Source organism: Apium graveolens, chromosome 9 (assembly GCF_009905375.1).
Source record: "Apium graveolens cultivar Ventura chromosome 9, ASM990537v1, whole genome shotgun sequence".
Classification (NCBI taxonomy): domain Eukaryota; kingdom Viridiplantae; phylum Streptophyta; class Magnoliopsida; order Apiales; family Apiaceae; genus Apium; species Apium graveolens.
The window spans coordinates 289,094,167-289,112,647 of NC_133655.1; the positions used below are offsets into that span (position 1 = coordinate 289,094,167).

The window sequence follows — 18,481 nt, forward strand, 5'->3', positions numbered from 1 at the left end:
ACATCCACGAAGATCTAAAATCTGAATACCTCACTATCAAAAATCCACTCACCCTTTGGAATAATCTCAAGGATAGATTTGATCACCAGAAACTTGTTCACTTGCCATCTGCCCGATATGACTGGATTAATTTGAGGTTACAAGATTTCAAATCTGTAGCTGAACATAATTATGCTATTTTCAAGATAAGCTCATAATTTTTTTTATGTGGTGAAAATATTATTGATGCTGAGATGATTGAAAAGACCCTTTCAACCTTTCACCCCAACACTATGATCCTGGCTCAACAATATAGGGAGCGTAATTTTCAGAAATATGGCGAGCTGATATCTCTCCTTCTTGTGGATGAAAAGAATAATGAGTTGCTACTGAAAAATCATCAGATACGTCCCACAGGCTCTGCCCAGTTACCTGAAGTACATAACACGTCATTCCTGAAGAATGAACGTGGGAAAGGGCATAGAGGAGGACGGGGTTATGGACGAAACCGTGGACGTGAAAATTTATGTGGTCGGTTTCACAATCAATATCATTCTGGACACCTGAAGTGGCAACGTGATGGTTACAACTCTGACCAGCAAAAATGGCAACGTGAAGTGCCAAATAAAAGAAAGGCACCCCAAGAAGGAGAGAACCGAGGCATCTGTCATAGGTGCAGATCTGAGGGGCACTGGCAACGTACTTGTCGCACACCCAAACATCTTGTTGATCTCTACGAGTTATCCAAAAGAAATAATGGAAAGAGAGTAGAAACCAACTTCGCTAATTATAATCTAGTTAATGAACCAGTCAATAAGGCCTCAAATTAAATAGACACTAGTGCTAATCTTTATTATGGTTTAGACGACTAGACTTCATATGTATTATCTTGCTTTACTTATTTCCTTTGTGTTTTACTTATTTCCATTATGTACTCATTTTATGTACTTGTTTCATGTTGTTATTCTATGTACTCGGTGTGTTTTTAATAAAGATGTTTTTCGTTTATATATGTATAGAGATGGAAGATATATGCATTGTTGACTGCGCAACCACACACACTATTTTACAGAGTCAGAAATACTTCCCACAGTTAACTAAAACCAACTCACATGTTTGGACGGTATCGGGTACATCAAATATAATAGAAGGTTTTGGGAAAATTAGTTTTCTTCTACCAAACAAGACACACATACACATACAAGAGGCTCTATACTCTAGCAAGTCAACTAGAAACCTACTGAGTTCTAAAGATATCCGTCTTAACGGGTTTCACGTTGAAACTACTAATGAGAATGAAAAAGAATACATTCTCATCACCTCAAACACCGTTGACAATATAATCTTTAGGATTATATGTTACGAGTATACGAGTTCTTGAATCTCATAGTGTCAACATCCCCAAAGTCATAGACCCAAAACTACTTTCTCTTTGACACAAAAGACTCGGTCATCCAGGAGTATCTATGATGCATCGTATCGTTGAAAATTCTGTGGGACATCCTCTTAAAACTCAAAAGATAATATCCCAAGATGAAATTCATTGTTCAGTATGTTCCTTAGGAAAACTGATTGTCCGACCATCCCCAGTTAAGCTTCAAACCGAGTCCCCGAAATTCTTAGAAAGAATTCAAGGTGACATTTATGGTCCTATTCATCCATCTTCTGGCCCATTTAGGTACTTTATGGTTTTAATTGATGCGTCAACTAGATGGTCTCATGTATGTCTACTTACAACCCGAAATACAGCCTTTGCCAAATTACTTGCCCAAATAATTAAACTCCGAGCTCAATTTCCTGACCATCCCGTTAAATCAATCCGACTAGATAATGCTGCTGAATTTACATCTGCAACTTTTAATGATTATTGTATGTCAGTCATGGTTGTAAAAATCGGCGATTTCTCCGATAAATCAGTAATCGGAGAGTCGCCGATCTATTTTCAGGTTATCGCCGGAAAAAATGTATTGCAAGAAATTAGTCAAAATCGGTGAAAATCAGGTCAAATTCGGTAATAAAATTGATATAGATGGCTAAGAGATGGTCCTCCAGAGGAGATGAAGTTGATGTTTAACCATGTAAATCGAAGATATAGTGAAGAAGAAGATATATATACACTTACGTATATACACATACATCAGCAGGAGCATAGAAACAGGAGCATAAAACTGGAAAGGCAGAAGAGGATGACGTGACACGAACCCCAAAGCCCCACAATGACTTTGTACTATGACTTCTAAGTTAGAGTTATAGAAATTTCCGGCGAGAGCTTAAACAATCAATTGGAACTTTGTTTTTTAATTGTATACATCGCATATGAAAGAAGAAGAATGATGGTTAAAGGACGAGGGAAAAGAAGAAAAGAAAAAAAATGTAGAAAGAGGGTTAACGGAAGAGGGAGAAGGAGAACTCAAAATGAAAAGTAGTAATTAATAGGGATTGATGTAGGTAGGCAAGACTATTTTTTCACACACACACATATATATTTATAATATATATATATATATATGTATATAAAATAATGATGGCCTAATAAAATAAATATCATAAAATTCAATATTAAATTAAATCCGATTTATTTCCGATTTATAACTCCGATAAATTCCCGATTTCCGATAAATCGCAAATCGGTGTCTCTGCCGATCTATTCCGATTTCTGAAATCTGTCACACTGATGTCAGTAGGAATCTCAGTCGAACACCCGGTGGCTCACATACATACACAAAATGGTTTAGCAGAATCCTTAATTAAAAGACTTCAACTTATTGCCCGTCCCTTACTCCTAAGGGCAAAGTTACCTATATTTGTTTGGGGTCATGCAATACTTCATGCTGCAAATATAATTAGAATAAGGCCTTCTGCTTACCACAAAAAATCCCCTCAAGAATTAGTTCTTGGTCAAGTACCTAATATATCTCATTTAAAAATATTTGGTTGTGTTGTGTATGTTCTTATATCACCACCACAAAGAAATAAAATGGGACCTCAAAGAAGAATTGGTATATATGTTGGTTTTGATTCTCCGTCTATTATAAGGTATCTGGAACCATTAACTGGTGGTATTTTTACTGCTCGCTATGTTGATTGTCATTTTGATGAATCCATGTTCCCTAAATTAGAGGAAGATAATAATTTGCATAAATTAAATTCCGAAATATCATGGAATGCATCATGATTAAATTCTATTGATTCACGTACTAATCAATGTGAACCTGAAGTTCAAAGAATTATTCATATGCAAAATATTTCTAATCAAATGTCGGATGCCTTTAGTAACTCTAGACATATTATAAGGTCACATATACCTGCTGTTAATGCTCCAACACGAGTTGAAATCCCTACTAAGAAATCAATTCCTGAAGAATTCATTGGTGATTCAAAGCCACGTCAGAAACGTGGTAGACCTATTGGTGCAAAAGATATTGTACCACGAAAACGGAAATTGATTGTAATTGCCCCAGAAGTGGCAAAAGTTTCAGAAAATACCCCAGAAGTGGTATTGCCTCCTAAAGAGGTTCAAGCCCCTGATGTGGCTGTAACAAAACTCTCAGACGTAGGAATGCCTCCAGAAGATAATGTTGCCCCAGAAGTGGCAAATGCTTCCATAGAAACAAAGGTACCTGAAAATTATGAGATCTCAATAAATTATGTCCATAACGCGAAATTACCGGATCATGGGAGTATTGAGGTTGATGATGTATATGCTTTTTTCCGTGGCATCTGATATTATTATGAAATCCGATCCTGAACCACAAAGTGTGGAAGAGTGTCGACACCGAGATGATTGGCCAAAATAGAAAATTGTGATTCAATAAGAATTGCAATTCTTACGCAAGAGAAATGTATTTGGACATGCAGTCCAAACACCAGCTGGTGTAGTCCTTGTCAGGAATAGATGGGTATTTGTACGAAAACGAAATGAGAGAAATGAAATTATGAGATATAAGGCCCGGCTAGTAGCCCAGGGATTCTCTCATAGACATGGTTTTGATTACCAGGAAACATACTCTCCTTTGATGGATGGAGTTACTTTTCATTTTCTAATGGGTATCACTTGTATGGAAAAACTGGAAACACGTTTGATGGACGTTGTGACAGCATACCGACATTGATCACTTGATAGTGATATTTATATGAAAATTCCTGAAGGGTTAAATATTGAGGACACTAAGTCTCGACATTTATATTATGTTAAATTACAACGATCATTGTATGGTTTGAAATAATTTGGTCGTATATGGTACAACAGGCTTAGTGAATACTTATTGAATGATGGGTATGTTAATAATCAAGTGTGTCCTTGCATTTTTATTAAACGGTCATCAACTGGTTTTGTTATTATTGTTGTATATGTGGATGATTTGAATATTATCAGTACTACTGAAGATATTACTAATGCTGCTAACTATTTGAAAAATGAGTTTGAAATGAAAGATCTTGGAATGACAAAATTTTGTTTAGGTATACAGGTGGAGCACTTATCTTCAGGAATATTTGTTCATCAATCAAACTACACCGAAAAGATTCTTGATCGGTTCTACATGGACAAAGCTCATCCACTAACCACACCAATGGTTGTTCGATCACTCGAGGTTGAAAAAGAATCCTTTCCGTCCTAGAAAACAAGATGAAGAGACTTTTGGACCTGAAGTTCCATATCTCAGTGCAATTGGCGCTCTCATGTATCTTGCAAAAAACACACGGCCTGATATTGCATTTGCAATGAACCCGTTGACAAGATTTAGTTCTGACCCTACTAAAAGGCATTTGGATGGAATAAAACATATATTCAGATATCTTCGAGGGACAATCGATCTTGGACTATTCTTCCCAAACAATTCAAGATCGCGGCTAGTTAGATATGCAGATGCTGGATACATGTCAGATCCTCATTTTGAGCGATCACAAACAGGTTACCTATTTACATATTGTGATACTGATATCTCTTGAAAGTCTACAAAACAGACTATGGCTGCAACTTCATCAAACCACGCAAAATTACTAGCAATTCATGAAGCAAGCAGAGAATGTATTTGGCTAAGGTCGGTCATTCAACATATTCGAGAATCATGTGGGTTATCAAGTATTTCAGACAATCCTACAGTTCTATTCGAGGATAACTCGGCCTGCATCAAACAACTTAAGGAATGATATATTAAAGGGGACCGAACAAAACACATATTGCCAAAATTCTTCTACACTCATGAACTTCAAGAACTTTAGTTATTATACACTTTTTAGGGATGAATATCAACACCTTCTCGCGCATAAAATAAATTCTCAAAAAATAACAAAACAATCAGGTTTTTAGATGATTGCCTCACTTCAATCTCATTTAACAAAAAATTAATAACAGTTTTTTAAATTTAAAATAATTGTTAAGATCATGCAAAATAGACTATGAATACTAAGATACCAATGTTGCACTGTTGAAATTCCCATTAGTACTTTGTATATAATTAAAGTTTTAATTTCAATAACGGCGAAATATAGTCACTTTATGACTAGTATAATCTAGCGGTAAATGTGATACTATTTAAGTGTCATATACTCATATTGCTTCAGATAAAATGTGCGATTATTGTTGTAATGTGATGGTCAACTAAATAAACTATGTTCTAAGAAGCCTGGCTTTTCTCTCAAAACCCTAATAAGAGTCGGCCGTCATTCATAACTATCATCCATCCTTCACCATCCCCCTTCCATCAAATTCACATCCGTCCCATCCATCCTCTCATCCCGTTTCCTCCATTTCTAAATCTTTAATTTCTATTATAATATTTTTCAATAAAATCGAGATCTAAATCATTTTGGGTGTAATCTTGTTATCGTACCCATCTTTTTGGGTTGTTGATTGTCCCCAATTTTTGGGTGTATGTCTTGTTGCATTTTTTATTCGTTGTCATGTTGCATTAATAATGATTTCTACGGTGTATTGGGAGATCCGGGCAACCCATTTCAAATCTGAAATTGTGGTACTTATCGCGAGAGCTCACCTCGCACAACAAATGATTGTTCAATATATGCGGCATTTGTACCCCCAACCTCAGTTGGTGTAACTGATAGATATGAACACTGGTCTATTACCGGGTTTTTATGTGCGCATGTCAATTGTGATTCTACTATTTTCAGTGATAGCGGTGTCGACTGGATTGCTCGAGAAACTTTTATAATCATTTTTATTATCAAGAATATTTATATTCTATCTGTTAAGCAATCTGAAAACAAAAAGGCTATTTGTTTAGCTCGACTTTTGTTTCACAATCAGGTTGTGGTTGTCAGTTTGAGGGTTTGTCCCGACTGTGTTCGTCAAACAAAAACTATGTTTTTTTTTTGACAAATGCAGAAAGTTTTCATTAAATTAAATATAGTACAGCCAGGACAAACCCCCAACTGTTGATACAACCGGGTGATAAAACAAATAACATACTAAAAATAATTAGATGATTTGTTTCCTGATCGTTTAACACATAGAATTTTAAAATTCTTGAAACTAAAAACGAAATCAAAGACATCCCAAAAGATCCAAATTGCACAAGTATCTCTGAAAATAGCAACATCGCAATTGAGCATATCACATAAAAACTATGGTTAGCCCAATGTTCAGAAACACCAATCGCATAAAATGATATTAGAGAAGCGGCACCACCGTTATCTACATGCCGGACACCAGCTATAGTCTATAGATATGCCGAATGCACCCCAGCTATCTACATGTCGGATACCAGCTATAGACATGCCGAAAGTGTAAATCCATGAAAGATGAACAATCTTTGGTTGTGAAAGGTGAACTCTTGCAATAATCACCACCGTCCCAGATTCGATGCAGACTTTGCAGATCAGCAAAAATATCAATAAATTCGTCCTTAACAGATCCAACACCAGATAAACCCAAGTATGACTACATAAAAACATAACAAACACTCCAAAAGGAGAGACAAAACACACACTCCAAGAGGAGAGACACACAAACACCCAAAAAATTGGGTTTTATTAAAATGAAATTAACGAGAGTAAAAGAGAACGAATGGGTAGAAAACACAATGAAAGCCCCTCGATTTACTTGAAAATGGATAAACTCTAACAGACGGGATGGAAGGAGGGAGGCGGCTGGCTGCTATACTAACTATGTTCTTTTTTAATGTAATGTGACAACTGACAAGAAAATATAAAAATAGAGCAACTTTGTATTTGTGGGACTTGGAGTTATGATTCCATAAAACATGGTTCAATTGTTGTAAATTATACTGATGATAAATTGAGAGTAATAACTGTATAGTTTATAATTGACAAGAAGCTTGGATACCAAAATGTACGGTTTATCAAGATGGTTTGCACATTAAAACGTACGATTTATTAAGATGGTTTGCATATCAGAATGTACGGTTGGAGGATGATGCGCTGGATGTTATCAAATCGGAGACGATTGTAGGATGATACGCTAAATGTTACTCCCTCCGTCCTCAATATGTTTCCCATTTTGACTTTTTACAATAAACGATTGACTACTAATTTATATCTAATCTATAAAAGTAAATATAGTCATTAGTGATCTTGTTGGATTCGTATTTATAAATAATTTAATACAGTAAATTTTTTATATTTAATACTACTACAAAACTAAAGATATTAATAATCAAAAATATGCATTGACAAATGTATCCAAAACAAATGAGAAACGTTTTTAGGCATATAGGGAGTATCAAACCGGAGACAATACTGATGATTTGCATTAACCACTTACCAAATAGTGCAACTACTTTGATTTTTATTATTATATGAAAAAATATCTGCATTTTTATTAATCTAGTAACATAGCAGAATATTTTCATCTAATAATCCCGAATTAAAGTGAAAAAAACATAAACCAAAATTACACTAAAATCTCTTTCCCAATTCAATTACTCGAAAAACATAAAAAATAGACTTAAAACTTAAAATTATGAATTTTCTTTTGTGCTAGTTGACCCAAGTCCATATCTTGTACACTTGTCTACTTACTATTGGTAGTTAGTGCTATTACAACTTGCCAAAGTACCAAAAGCAAAACCAAACAAAATGCTCAACTCTTCATTCCTAGGCTCCTCTATCTCCACCACAACTTTCACCCACAAACACAACCCTCCCTAAACTCCACCACCACCCAACAATCTCCTCTTTTAAACCAAACCCTAACCCTAACCCTAACCCTAATTTCATCACCACTATTTCTAAATTCCTATGGGGCCCATCTCTCCCACCTCAACTCCTCATCTCCACCGTCCGTTCCACTTGGTCCACTACTTGGCAAATCATGATGTCTCAGCTCGCCCCGGCCGACCCATCTGGCGGTTATACCCGACCCGCTTCCCAGTTTCGCGCCAAAATCAATAACCGATTTTCCCGCCAAAATTCCAAGAATGTTCATCTCTATGTTGGTTTGCCTTGTCCTTGGGCTCACAGGACCCTAATTGTTAGGGCTTTAAAGGGTCTTCAAGATTCAATTCCGGTATCGATTGCGGCCCCGGGAATCGATGGTTCTTGGATTTTCTTGAATAGTGATGGTGGGAGCAAGGATAAGCTTGTTCCGGGATTGGATAATGTGAATGGTTGTGGAAGTCTTAGAGAGGTTTATAAGTCGAGGGCAGGTGGTTATAGTGGAAGATCAACTGTTCCGATGCTTTGGGATGTCGAAAAGAAGGATGTGGTGTGTAATGAGAGTTATGATATTATCGAATTGCTCAATTCAAGCTTTAATAGTATTGCTTTGAATCCTGATTTGGACCTTTCGCCTCCGGAATTGAAGAAAGATATAGACAAATGGAATGCAATTGTATACCCGAATGTCAATAATGGCGTTTATAGGTAATGCAGTATAGTAAAGATTGAAATTGTTCTGGTCTTTCTTTAGCTTGCATCGATGTACTTTAAGTTATATACATGAATGGTGCTATACGTAATGCGGGTTGATTAAATATTTGATTTTACGGCCTTTATTAAGCGTGCTTAAATATTCTCTAAATTATACACATTGATGGTGTTTATAGGCTACAGAGTATGATTTTAGATTAAATTCCTGTAGCCTGCATCATTTTATTTATAGTATATATAAAACTGTTGTTAATGTTTGGTTGTGTGTTGAACACCGATGGAACTCTTATGGTCCTTTTTTAGCTTGCTTTAAGTTTCTTTAGATTTTAGGCATTAAGGGCTTTATAGTTGATGGAGGTTGATTAGATTGAATTTTATTGTCTCAGTTTAGATTACATCTATTTTCCATATATTATTTGCATTAATGGTGTAATGGGTAACGTGGGTTGATGAAAGGTTAAATTTTTTTCCACTATTTAGGTTGTGTCAATTTTCTTTAAATTATATGCAGTAATGGTGTTGTTAAGCTTGCTTCAATTTTCCATAGTATATGCATTGACGGTGTTTATAGGTTAAACGGGTTGATTAAAGATTAGATTTTGGTTGACTGCATCAATCTTCTTTGTAGTATATATTTATAAAATTGTTGTAATTTAATACTAAGAGTTGAATAAAGATTGAATTTTTATGGTCTTTTTCTAGCTTGCCTGAACTTTCAATGTAAGTAGATTATAGTTTTTTAGCTTGCATATATTTTCATTACATTATATGCATTAATGGTGTTATGGGTAATGTGTGTTGATTAAATATTTTCTTTTTATGTCCCTTTTTAGATTGCATCATTTTTTTTAATGGTGTTGTAGGTAATGCAAGTGCTTTGAAGTTTTAAGTTTTTTCTATATTTGTTATGATTGAACGTGCTTTGATGTTGTGAAATGTATGTTTTAGGTGTGGGTTTGCACAGAGTCAGGAAGCTTATGAAAAAGCAGTTAATGAGTTGTTTGACGCGTTGGATCTGATAGATGATCATTTGGCCACTTCGAGGTATCTATGTGGTGATAGGCTTACACTTTCTGATGTATGCTTGTTTACCACGTTAATTCGGTTTGATATAGTATACAATGTGTTGTTCAAGTGCACAAAGAAGAAGCTTGTTGAATATTCCAACCTTCATGGCTATATGAGAGACATTTACCAGGTATCAAATGTCCTATGATTTTCCTAACATTGTGCGGCAGGTTATGCATTTGTTTATTTGTGTGTGTATGTGAGAAAGCCAGCAAGCTAGGGGGAGGGTGTGAAAGATGAAGCTTTATTGCTTGTAACTTGTAAATTAATTTTTTTCACTTATTCAGTGATCAATAAGTATAAGTGTTGTTATAAGATTAGCTTAAAGGGTTATAGATGCTCAATTTAATGACTTGGTAGTTTTTATCTTTTTCTTGCCAATGATTTTGGCATCTGTTCCATGTTCAATTTATTTTCTGAAAATTCTCCTTTTAGAATTGATCTGTTATTGCTTAGTAGGACTAGGCTATTCTAGTATTCTGTTTGCCTACAAGTTTTATCTTTTAAGTATTTAATACAGGTTCCATTTGTCATGTTCTTAAACAGATTCCAGAAGTTGCCACAACTTGCAATCTTGAAGCAGTTATGGATGGTTACTACAAGTTCCTTTTTCCATTGAATCCAGGTAACATTCGACCTGTAATGCCAGGCAGTTGTGAGAATGAAGCCCTCTTAAAACCTCACAACAGAGAATTACTTTCTATGGCAGAAGGCGTGCAGGTCTACGTTACATAAATAGCCAATTTTCGTTTCAGATTTTGCATGTGTTAGTTTACTGTATATATAATTTGTTTTTGAACCTGAGTCATACTAAATGTAGTGCAATTCTCATAAATTTCGTTTGACAGTTCAAATTTGAAAAAAATATATTCAGTTCACTATGAGCTAACAATGAGGTCTTAATGTAACATTGATGAAGTAAAAAAAAAGTGAACGAGTCTGAATGTGAAGCTTGTTTAGTTATTCGACTTCTCAAATTTTGCTTGTTTATGTTCCAAATTCATGATTGGCAAAAAAAAATTGTTAAGAATTTACTTTCTATGGCAGAAGGCGTGCAGGTCTACGTTACATAAATAGCCAATTTTCGTTTCAGATTTTGCATGTGTTAGTTTACTGTATATATAATTTGTTTTTGAACCTGAGTCATACTAAATGTAGTGCAATTCTCATAAATTTCGTTTGACAGTTCAAATTTGAAAAAAATATATTCAGTTCACTATGAGCTAACAATGAGGTCTTAATGTAACATTGATGAAGTAAAAAAAAAGTGAACGAGTCTGAATGTGAAGCTTGTTTAGTTATTCGACTTCTCAAATTTTGCTTGTTTATGTTCCAAATTCATGATTGGCAAAAAAAAATTGTTAAGAATTTTCTTTTGGTCCCGGCGGGGCTCGAACCCGCGACCTTCGGCTCATAAGACCAATGCTCTAACCAACTGAGCTACGGGACCCCTTCGTTAACCATTTATTTGAAATTAAAATAATTTAAATTTCAATGTATAGTCAGCTGTAAGCTGTAAGAGGCTGTCTTTGTTATAACTTGGTTGTGTTAATGGTTACTTGCCATCTGTTATTGCCTTAATAGGCATTTTGATCTATCTAAATTTATTGTCGTCACAATTTGGCAAGTCATCTTATGCACTACTGGTGAGCGCACAAAGGCAGAAGAACTCTCCGTTTAAGGAGCAAAGTCACAATTAAGCTTTTATTTTATGTGATTAAAGGTGGATTATTCTTCCTGGGTCTGTTGGACACAATGTTTTTGTGAATTTTGGCTTGTTTGTCTGGGAATCTTCCCTTGAATCATTGACGAGTAAGGTAAATGATCAAGAAAATCTCCGACCAGCTGAGCAATACTGCAGTTATTTTCCCAAGTGGCCATTGATGAGCCGAGACATTTTCCTTTTAGTACTAAGCAGCTCATGTCCAAATGATGTGTTAACTGAATAGTTGCAGGTAATATGGTTCTAATATACAATTGTAAGAAGTAACAGATGAGAATCCTTACCTTCTACCCAAAAGGGACCAAGTATTTCATTTCAAAGGCTGAAATCTAACACTTCAAAGTTAAAACTAGCTCTGCATCTTATGATCATATGAAGAAACTAGCTCTGAATCTCAGAATCTCAGACATGCTCATGTAAACTATGCCCAGCACCGCCTAGCAGAAAGGACTCACTCGATCAAGCATCAGGATTCGGTTTTTAACGGGTCGAATCCGGATTACTCGAATTCGTTTTCAGCCCTACCTAGTAGAAATGACTCACTCGATCAAAAATCATTAAGTGCATTGCATGGCATTGTATAATTAACAATCATAAAACTTTTTTTGAAAAAATGATATGCATAATAAAAGGATAAATTAGTTTAAAGTTAAAAATAACAATATGTAACGAAAAAGGATAAATAAGAAAAGAGTTAACATAATCGAAACCCCTTTATCAAAAGTCCACGATATATCTTATCTCTAATTAAATTCCGGAAAAAAAGAAATATATAATAAAAATGAAATCCAGAAAACTCTATGCATATTTATGTAATTGTGACATCATATATATGTTACTTTAACTCCTATCCTCTCTATCTATACGAAAGACCAGCAAAATCTTGAAAAAGGAAAATGAAAATATCCAGATGAATATTTATATTAATGTATTTGAAGATTATGATACAAAACTGAAATAGGAAAAAAATATAGCCTTCAAAACAGGAAAATATAATGAAATCTAGATGAATGATTTACAATCTAAAACTGAAATAGAAAAAAAAAATGAAATCCAATGATTCTGTGCATTAAAAGGACAAGAAAATAACATTCAGAAAAGGAAAAATGAAATCCAGATGAATGATTCAAAATCTAAAACTGAAATAGAAAAAAAAATGAAATTTAATGACTCTGTGCATTGCTCTTGATTAAAGATCCCAAGAAATTCAAATGCAGAGCATCAGTCAATCGGATTTAGAAATAAACTGCAACCGGAAAGAATAAAAATAAGGCTCGAGATTTGACCAGGATTTTGTTCTGACCTTACTAGTAAGGTACATTGCCTGGAAGCTCTATATAAACACTTTCATCTCTTCGTTTACATTCAACAATCTCTACATTTCTTCTTGTTCAAACAATCTGCTTGCACAAAATGTCTAGTGTTTTCGAGAAAAATGATGATATGTTTGCCCGCAGATGTGTCTGGGTTAATGGTCCACTCATCATTGGAGCTGGACCATCTGGACTAGCTGTGGGAGCATGTCTTAAAGAACAAGGAGTTCCTTTTGTGATTCTCGAAAGAGCTGATTGCATAGCTTCTTTGTGGCAAAAAAGGACTTATGATCGTCTTAAGCTTCACCTTCCAAAACAGTTTTGCCAGCTTCCAAAACTACCATTCCCTGAGCATTACCCTGAATACCCTACAAGAAAACAGTTTGTTGAGTATATTGAAAGTTATGCAAAGCATTTTGACATCAAACCGCAATTCAATGAGTCTGTGGAGTCTGCTAAGTACGATGAAGTCATTAGTTCGTGGAGAGTTAGAACTGTTTCAACACAAGGGTCTGTTAAGTCTGAGGTTGAGTATATTTGTCAGTGGATTGTGGTAGCTACTGGAGAAAATGCAGAGCCTATTGTCCCGGAAATTGTAGGACTAGGAGATTTTGGCGGTGAAGTTATACATGCTTGTGAGTACAAGACTGGTAAAACATATAGTGGGAAAAATGTTCTTGTTGTGGGATGTGGAAATACTGGCATGGAAGTTTCACTTGATCTTTGTAATCATGGTGCTAAACCATCGATGGTGGCTAGGGGCTCGGTAAGTCATCTACATTGTTCTCGAATTTCAATACTTGATTACAAAAAGTGTTTAAGATGATAGGTATCAAGTACTTGTTCTGATGATTTTTTTTTTAATTTCAGGTGCATGTATTGCCAAGAGAGATATTCGGAAAATCAACGTTTGAATTGGCGACGCTGATGTTGAAATGGTTCCCCTTGTGGCTAGTAGACAAGATTTTGCTGATACTGACATGGTTTATAATTGGGAACACTGATAGTTATGGTTTAAAAAGGCCATCAGTGGGTCCAATGCAGCATAAGCTCAGTGATGGAGGACAAACACCTGTTCTTGATATTGGAGCATGGGAGAAGATCCGGTCTGGCGGTATCAAAGTGGTTCCTGGAATCAAGAAGTTCTCGAAAACCATGGTAGAGCTCGAAAATGGTCAAGAACTTGACATTGATTCAGTTATTTTGGCTACTGGATACCGTACCAATGTTCCCAATTGGCTCCAGGTGAGAAAATGTTCCTACTTTCCTTGCTAGTTAAACGCACTCACACACCCGCCTTGTCTTCAATTCCTCGACAACCCGTAAAGGGAGCGAGACAAATACAACTACACTAAGAGATGTTGGGTAAAACGTTTGTCAAACAACCAGTTACTCTAAAATCTCAAGGTGTTAGAAAATGACCATTTCCAGGATCTTATATTATTCTAACACTCCCCTCACTCGAAATCCCATTTATGGGTCGAAGAGTGGATCACGGGCGCCAAACCTGAGTCCTCTGCCAGCGTGAGCTCTGATACCATGTCAAATAACCAGTTACTCTAAAACCTCAAGGTGTTAGAGAATGACCCTTTTCAGGATCTTATATTATTCTAACAACGTTACTAACTCTTCTTTTCTATAATTCGTTTAATTTTCATTTAATTAATTGATTTTTAACAGGAAACGGAGTTTTTCTCGAAGAAAACTGGGTATCCGAAAACACCATTTCCAAATGGTTGGAAGGGAAACAATGGACTTTATGCAGTTGGATTCACAAAGAGAGCAATAGCTGGTGCTTCTTTAGATGCTGTGAGAGTTGCACAAGATGTTTCTCAAGTGTGGAAGGAGGATTTGAAGCAGAAAAAACAAAACGCCTGAGCAGAAGAAAATTAAGATTTTATAGTCTGCATTTCAGTCTCCTATGTTATACTAATTTCAGTCATTTTATTAGTTCTTATTGTATGAGAAGAATTTCAGTAATAATATAGGGATGTAGTAGGAATAAGTACTGTTTATGTGGTTTCTAGTATTAGAGATCATATTCATAATAAATTTTTAGTAATAACTTTGATGACGATGACAACTTGGATTTAACAAAATACTGTAATAAAGTTTAGGCAAATTATTCACGACCAACTTCGTTGGGATATTTGATTGCGGCAGGTGAGAGCTGCCGCAATAAAACATTACGGTCCGGGCAACCAGCTGAACGCACATGACTAATTCCCGCCATGACCCCTACTTAAATCCGTGCATTCACCTGGAATCGAACATATGGGTGGTAAGCCTCTAAAGTCCCGGCCTCAGCTACTGTAATATTCCGTAATTTTTTAGAATTCGATTAATAATAGAATAATAGAAAATAGTATTAAAATTTGATTAAGATTAGGATTTAAAATTTAATTAGACTAATGGGCCTAAAATTTGGATCAGATTCTAATATGGATAACTTGTAGTTGAGATATAGGGTTTTGTATCGTTATAAATACACCATATTCGTATTCCTTGTTTTTATCATTAAAATTCGTAGGACTTTCTCAGCAAAAATCAGCTGTCTTGTAAAATTCGTAGAAAATTCATCGTAAGTCAGAATTCAGTGATTCTGGACTTTTCAGAAAGGTCTTTTCGTTATCTTCAGCTTTCGTGTTTCGTGTTTTTCAAGAAAATATCGTTTAGAGGGTCAAAAAGAGTAAATTCAGATCTGGTCAGGCTTTGAGGTAAGTACCTTTTGACTTATTTTTAAATTTCCGAAAAGATATTTCAGTTCTGTTTTTAATTTCATATAAGATATAAAAACTTTGATTTCGAAATTATAAGATATAAGTATTTGTGAATTTTAGAACCCAGTCTCTACGTTTTCGAACCGTTCGTAATTTACGCTATAGTTCCGGAACTAGCCTTAGATACCCTTAGTAGGCGCACAAGTGTGCAACTTTAGATACCTATTAAGGGCGCGTAATTATTGAACTTTAGATGCCGACCACTGGCAAAGTGTGGTATAAAGAATAAGAATAAGAATTAGATGCCGGCTACTGGCAAAGTGTGGCCGTAGATCAAGACTGTGGTATTTATAAGAATTATCGTTTCGTTCTGTTTTATTCTGCTCTGTTCTGTTTTAAATTCTGAATTTTAAAATATAAAACTTTGGGTTGGATTTATTTTAGAAAATGTTTTACAAAATTATTATTGTTTTAAGAAAAATCGTTTTATCAAAACACCAATTGTTTTTCTGTTTAAAAGTTAGTCAATTTGTACTTGCTGAGCTGTGTAGCTCACCCCTTTTAACATTTCAGGTTCGGAATTTGGAGCATATTAAGATTAAGGAATGAGAACTATGTGGAGATCTGTGCTGCTTCGTTTGTGCTATTTGAATTAAAATATTAGGTATGGGACTAGTACATTCCCTAGGATTCGATCTTGTGGACCATAGTTTGACCTTTGGTAGATCAGGGGGTAGATGTGTCTCGAACTTTAGGATTGTTGTGAATTTGGGGACCAAATTCTTTTTAAGGAGGGTAGTATGTAATATTCCGTAATTTTTTAGAATTCGATTAATAATAGAATAATAGAAAATAGTATTAAAATTTGATTAAGATTAGGATTTAAAATTTAATTAGACTAATGGGCCTAAAATTTGGATCAGATTCTAATATGGATAACTTGTAGTTGAGATATAGGGTTTTGTATCGTTATAAATACACCATATTCGTATTCCTTGTTTTTATCATTAAAATTCGTAGGACTTTCTCAGCAAAAATCAGCTGTCTTGTAAAATTCGTAGAAAATTCATCGTAAGTCAGAATTCAGTGATTCTGGACTTTTCAGAAAGGTCTTTTCGTTATCTTCAGCTTTCGTGTTTCGTGTTTTTCAAGAAAATATCGTTTAGAGGGTCAAAAAGAGTAAATTCAGATCTGGTCAGGCTTTGAGGTAAGTACCTTTTGACTTACTTTTAAATTTCCGAAAAGATATTTCAGTTCTGTTTTTAATTTCATATAAGATATAAAAACTTTGATTTCGAAATTATAAGATATAAGTATTTGTGAATTTTAGAACCCAGTCTCTACGTTTTCGAACCGTTCGTAATTTACGCTATAGTTCCGGAACTAGCCTTAGATACCCTTAGTAGGCGCACAAGTGTGCAACTTTAGATACCTATTAAGGGCGCGTAATTATTGAACTTTAGATGCCGACCACTGACAAAGTGTGGTATAAAGAATAAGAATAAGAATTAGATGCCGGCTACTGGCAAAGTGTGGCCGTAGATCAAGACTGTGGTATTTATAAGAATTATCGTTTCGTTCTGTTTTATTCTGCTCTGTTCTGTTTTAAATTCTGAATTTTAAAATATAAAACTTTGGGTTGGATTTATTTTAGAAAATGTTTTACAAAATTATTATTGTTTTAAGAAAAATCGTTTTATCAAAACACCCATTGTTTTTCTGTTTAAAAGTTAGTCAATTTGTACTTGCTGAGCTGTGTAGCTCACCCCTTTTAACATTTCAGGTTCGGAATTTGGAGCATATTAAGATTAAGGAATGAGAACTATGTGGAGATCTGTGCTGCTTCGTTTGTGCTATTTGAATTAGAATAAAGATTTTGTTTTTAGAGAATAAATTTAATTATCTGTTAGACAATTATTATCGGATTTGTGGAGCTGCGTCTCTATTTTTATGATTTTGATTATTGAGTTTGACCGCTGCTTTGAATTTCGTGATCTATTAGAATTATCGAGTAATAATATATTTTATTTTTAGTTTTCGATTTAGAATTAATAGTCAGGAAGTGCGGGCTGTTACAGCTACGCGGGAGTGTTTTTGTTAAAAACACCCTCATGCCGAATATTATATCCGAAACTCATCATTCATCAGGAGGCTACAGCCTACAAGGGCTCAACTACCATGTTGGCGGGCGGCTATGAAAAATGCTCAAAGTCTTTATCTAACAGACCTCGTCTTGGAAGTATTTCAAAGACTAGCTATTTTTTTTCTCACAAGTCCACATATAATATTACATAGTACTTCACCTCACGCGTCAGATGATTTCTGTATAAGATGTAATGTTTGTTACTCAGTTCACCTCAGTAAACTACAAATTCTTGTTCTCGCAAGTCTGAAGCTAACTATGTCGAAAAGAACTTCAGCTGGACCACACAAATCATCCTTTCCGAAGGCTGTCAGTGGCGCTTCCTCGAGTGCTGCTGGTGTTTCAGGAGCTGCTGAACCACACAAATCATCCTTTCCGAAGGCTGTCAGTGGCGCTTCCTCGAGTGCTGCTGCTGTTTCAGGAGCTGCTGAACCACACAAATCATCCTTTCCGAAGGCTGTCAGGGGCGCTTCCTCGAGTGCTGGTGTTTCAGGAGCTGCTGAACATTACAAATCATCCTTCCCGAAGGCTGTCAGGGGCGCTTCCTCGAGTGCTGGTGTTTCAGGAGCTGCTGAACATTACAAATCATCCTTCCCGAAGGCTGTCAGGGGCGCTTCCTCGAGTGCTGCTGGTGTTTCAGGAGCTGCTGAACCACACAAATCATCCTTTCTGAAGGCTGTCAGTA

General features: G+C 35.4%; 3 protein-coding genes and 1 non-coding gene across 4 annotated transcripts; 3 read left to right on the forward strand and 1 right to left on the reverse strand.

Moving 5' to 3' along the window:
* Positions 1 to 272: 272 nt before the first annotated feature.
* Positions 273 to 809, forward strand: LOC141686569 (uncharacterized). The gene has a single exon (XM_074491593.1). It carries the CDS (start codon positions 273 to 275, stop codon positions 807 to 809), a length of 537 nt encoding a protein of 178 aa, XP_074347694.1.
* A 7,206-nt stretch (positions 810 to 8,015) lies between these two features.
* On the forward strand, positions 8,016 to 10,865 carry LOC141687102 (uncharacterized). Its single transcript, XM_074492261.1, has 3 exons — positions 8,016 to 8,823; positions 9,778 to 10,027; positions 10,444 to 10,865. The coding sequence occupies exons 1-3, from the start codon at positions 8,273 to 8,275 to the stop codon at positions 10,630 to 10,632; spliced, it is 990 nt and encodes a 329-aa protein (XP_074348362.1). The 5' UTR covers positions 8,016 to 8,272; the 3' UTR covers positions 10,633 to 10,865.
* A 408-nt stretch (positions 10,866 to 11,273) lies between these two features.
* TRNAI-UAU (transfer RNA isoleucine (anticodon UAU)) lies at positions 11,274 to 11,347 on the reverse strand. The gene has a single exon. It is a non-coding gene; the product is annotated as a tRNA-Ile (tRNA).
* Positions 11,348 to 13,020: 1,673 nt separating this feature from the next.
* LOC141682883 (putative indole-3-pyruvate monooxygenase YUCCA5) lies at positions 13,021 to 14,922 on the forward strand. The gene is made up of 3 exons (XM_074487572.1): positions 13,021 to 13,699; positions 13,804 to 14,178; positions 14,614 to 14,922. The coding sequence occupies exons 1-3, from the start codon at positions 13,034 to 13,036 to the stop codon at positions 14,809 to 14,811; spliced, it is 1,239 nt and encodes a 412-aa protein (XP_074343673.1). The 5' UTR covers positions 13,021 to 13,033; the 3' UTR covers positions 14,812 to 14,922.
* The last annotated feature ends 3,559 nt before the right edge of the window (positions 14,923 to 18,481 follow it).

Excerpts from the sequence above, each read along its gene's own strand:
- LOC141686569 (XM_074491593.1), top strand. The coding sequence starts at position 273 with ATGATCCTGGCTCAACAATATAGGGAGCGTAATTTTCAGAAATATGGC.
- LOC141687102 (XM_074492261.1), top strand. The coding sequence starts at position 8,273 with ATGATGTCTCAGCTCGCCCCGGCCGACCCATCTGGCGGTTATACCCGA. Across the intron at positions 8,824-9,777 it reads GTCAATAATGGCGTTTATAG|GTGTGGGTTTGCACAGAGTC; the intron begins GTAATGCAGTAT and ends TGTATGTTTTAG. Across the intron at positions 10,028-10,443 it reads ATATGAGAGACATTTACCAG|ATTCCAGAAGTTGCCACAAC; the intron begins GTATCAAATGTC and ends GTTCTTAAACAG.
- LOC141682883 (XM_074487572.1), top strand. The coding sequence starts at position 13,034 with ATGTCTAGTGTTTTCGAGAAAAATGATGATATGTTTGCCCGCAGATGT. Across the intron at positions 13,700-13,803 it reads CGATGGTGGCTAGGGGCTCG|GTGCATGTATTGCCAAGAGA; the intron begins GTAAGTCATCTA and ends TTTTAATTTCAG. Across the intron at positions 14,179-14,613 it reads ATGTTCCCAATTGGCTCCAG|GAAACGGAGTTTTTCTCGAA; the intron begins GTGAGAAAATGT and ends GATTTTTAACAG.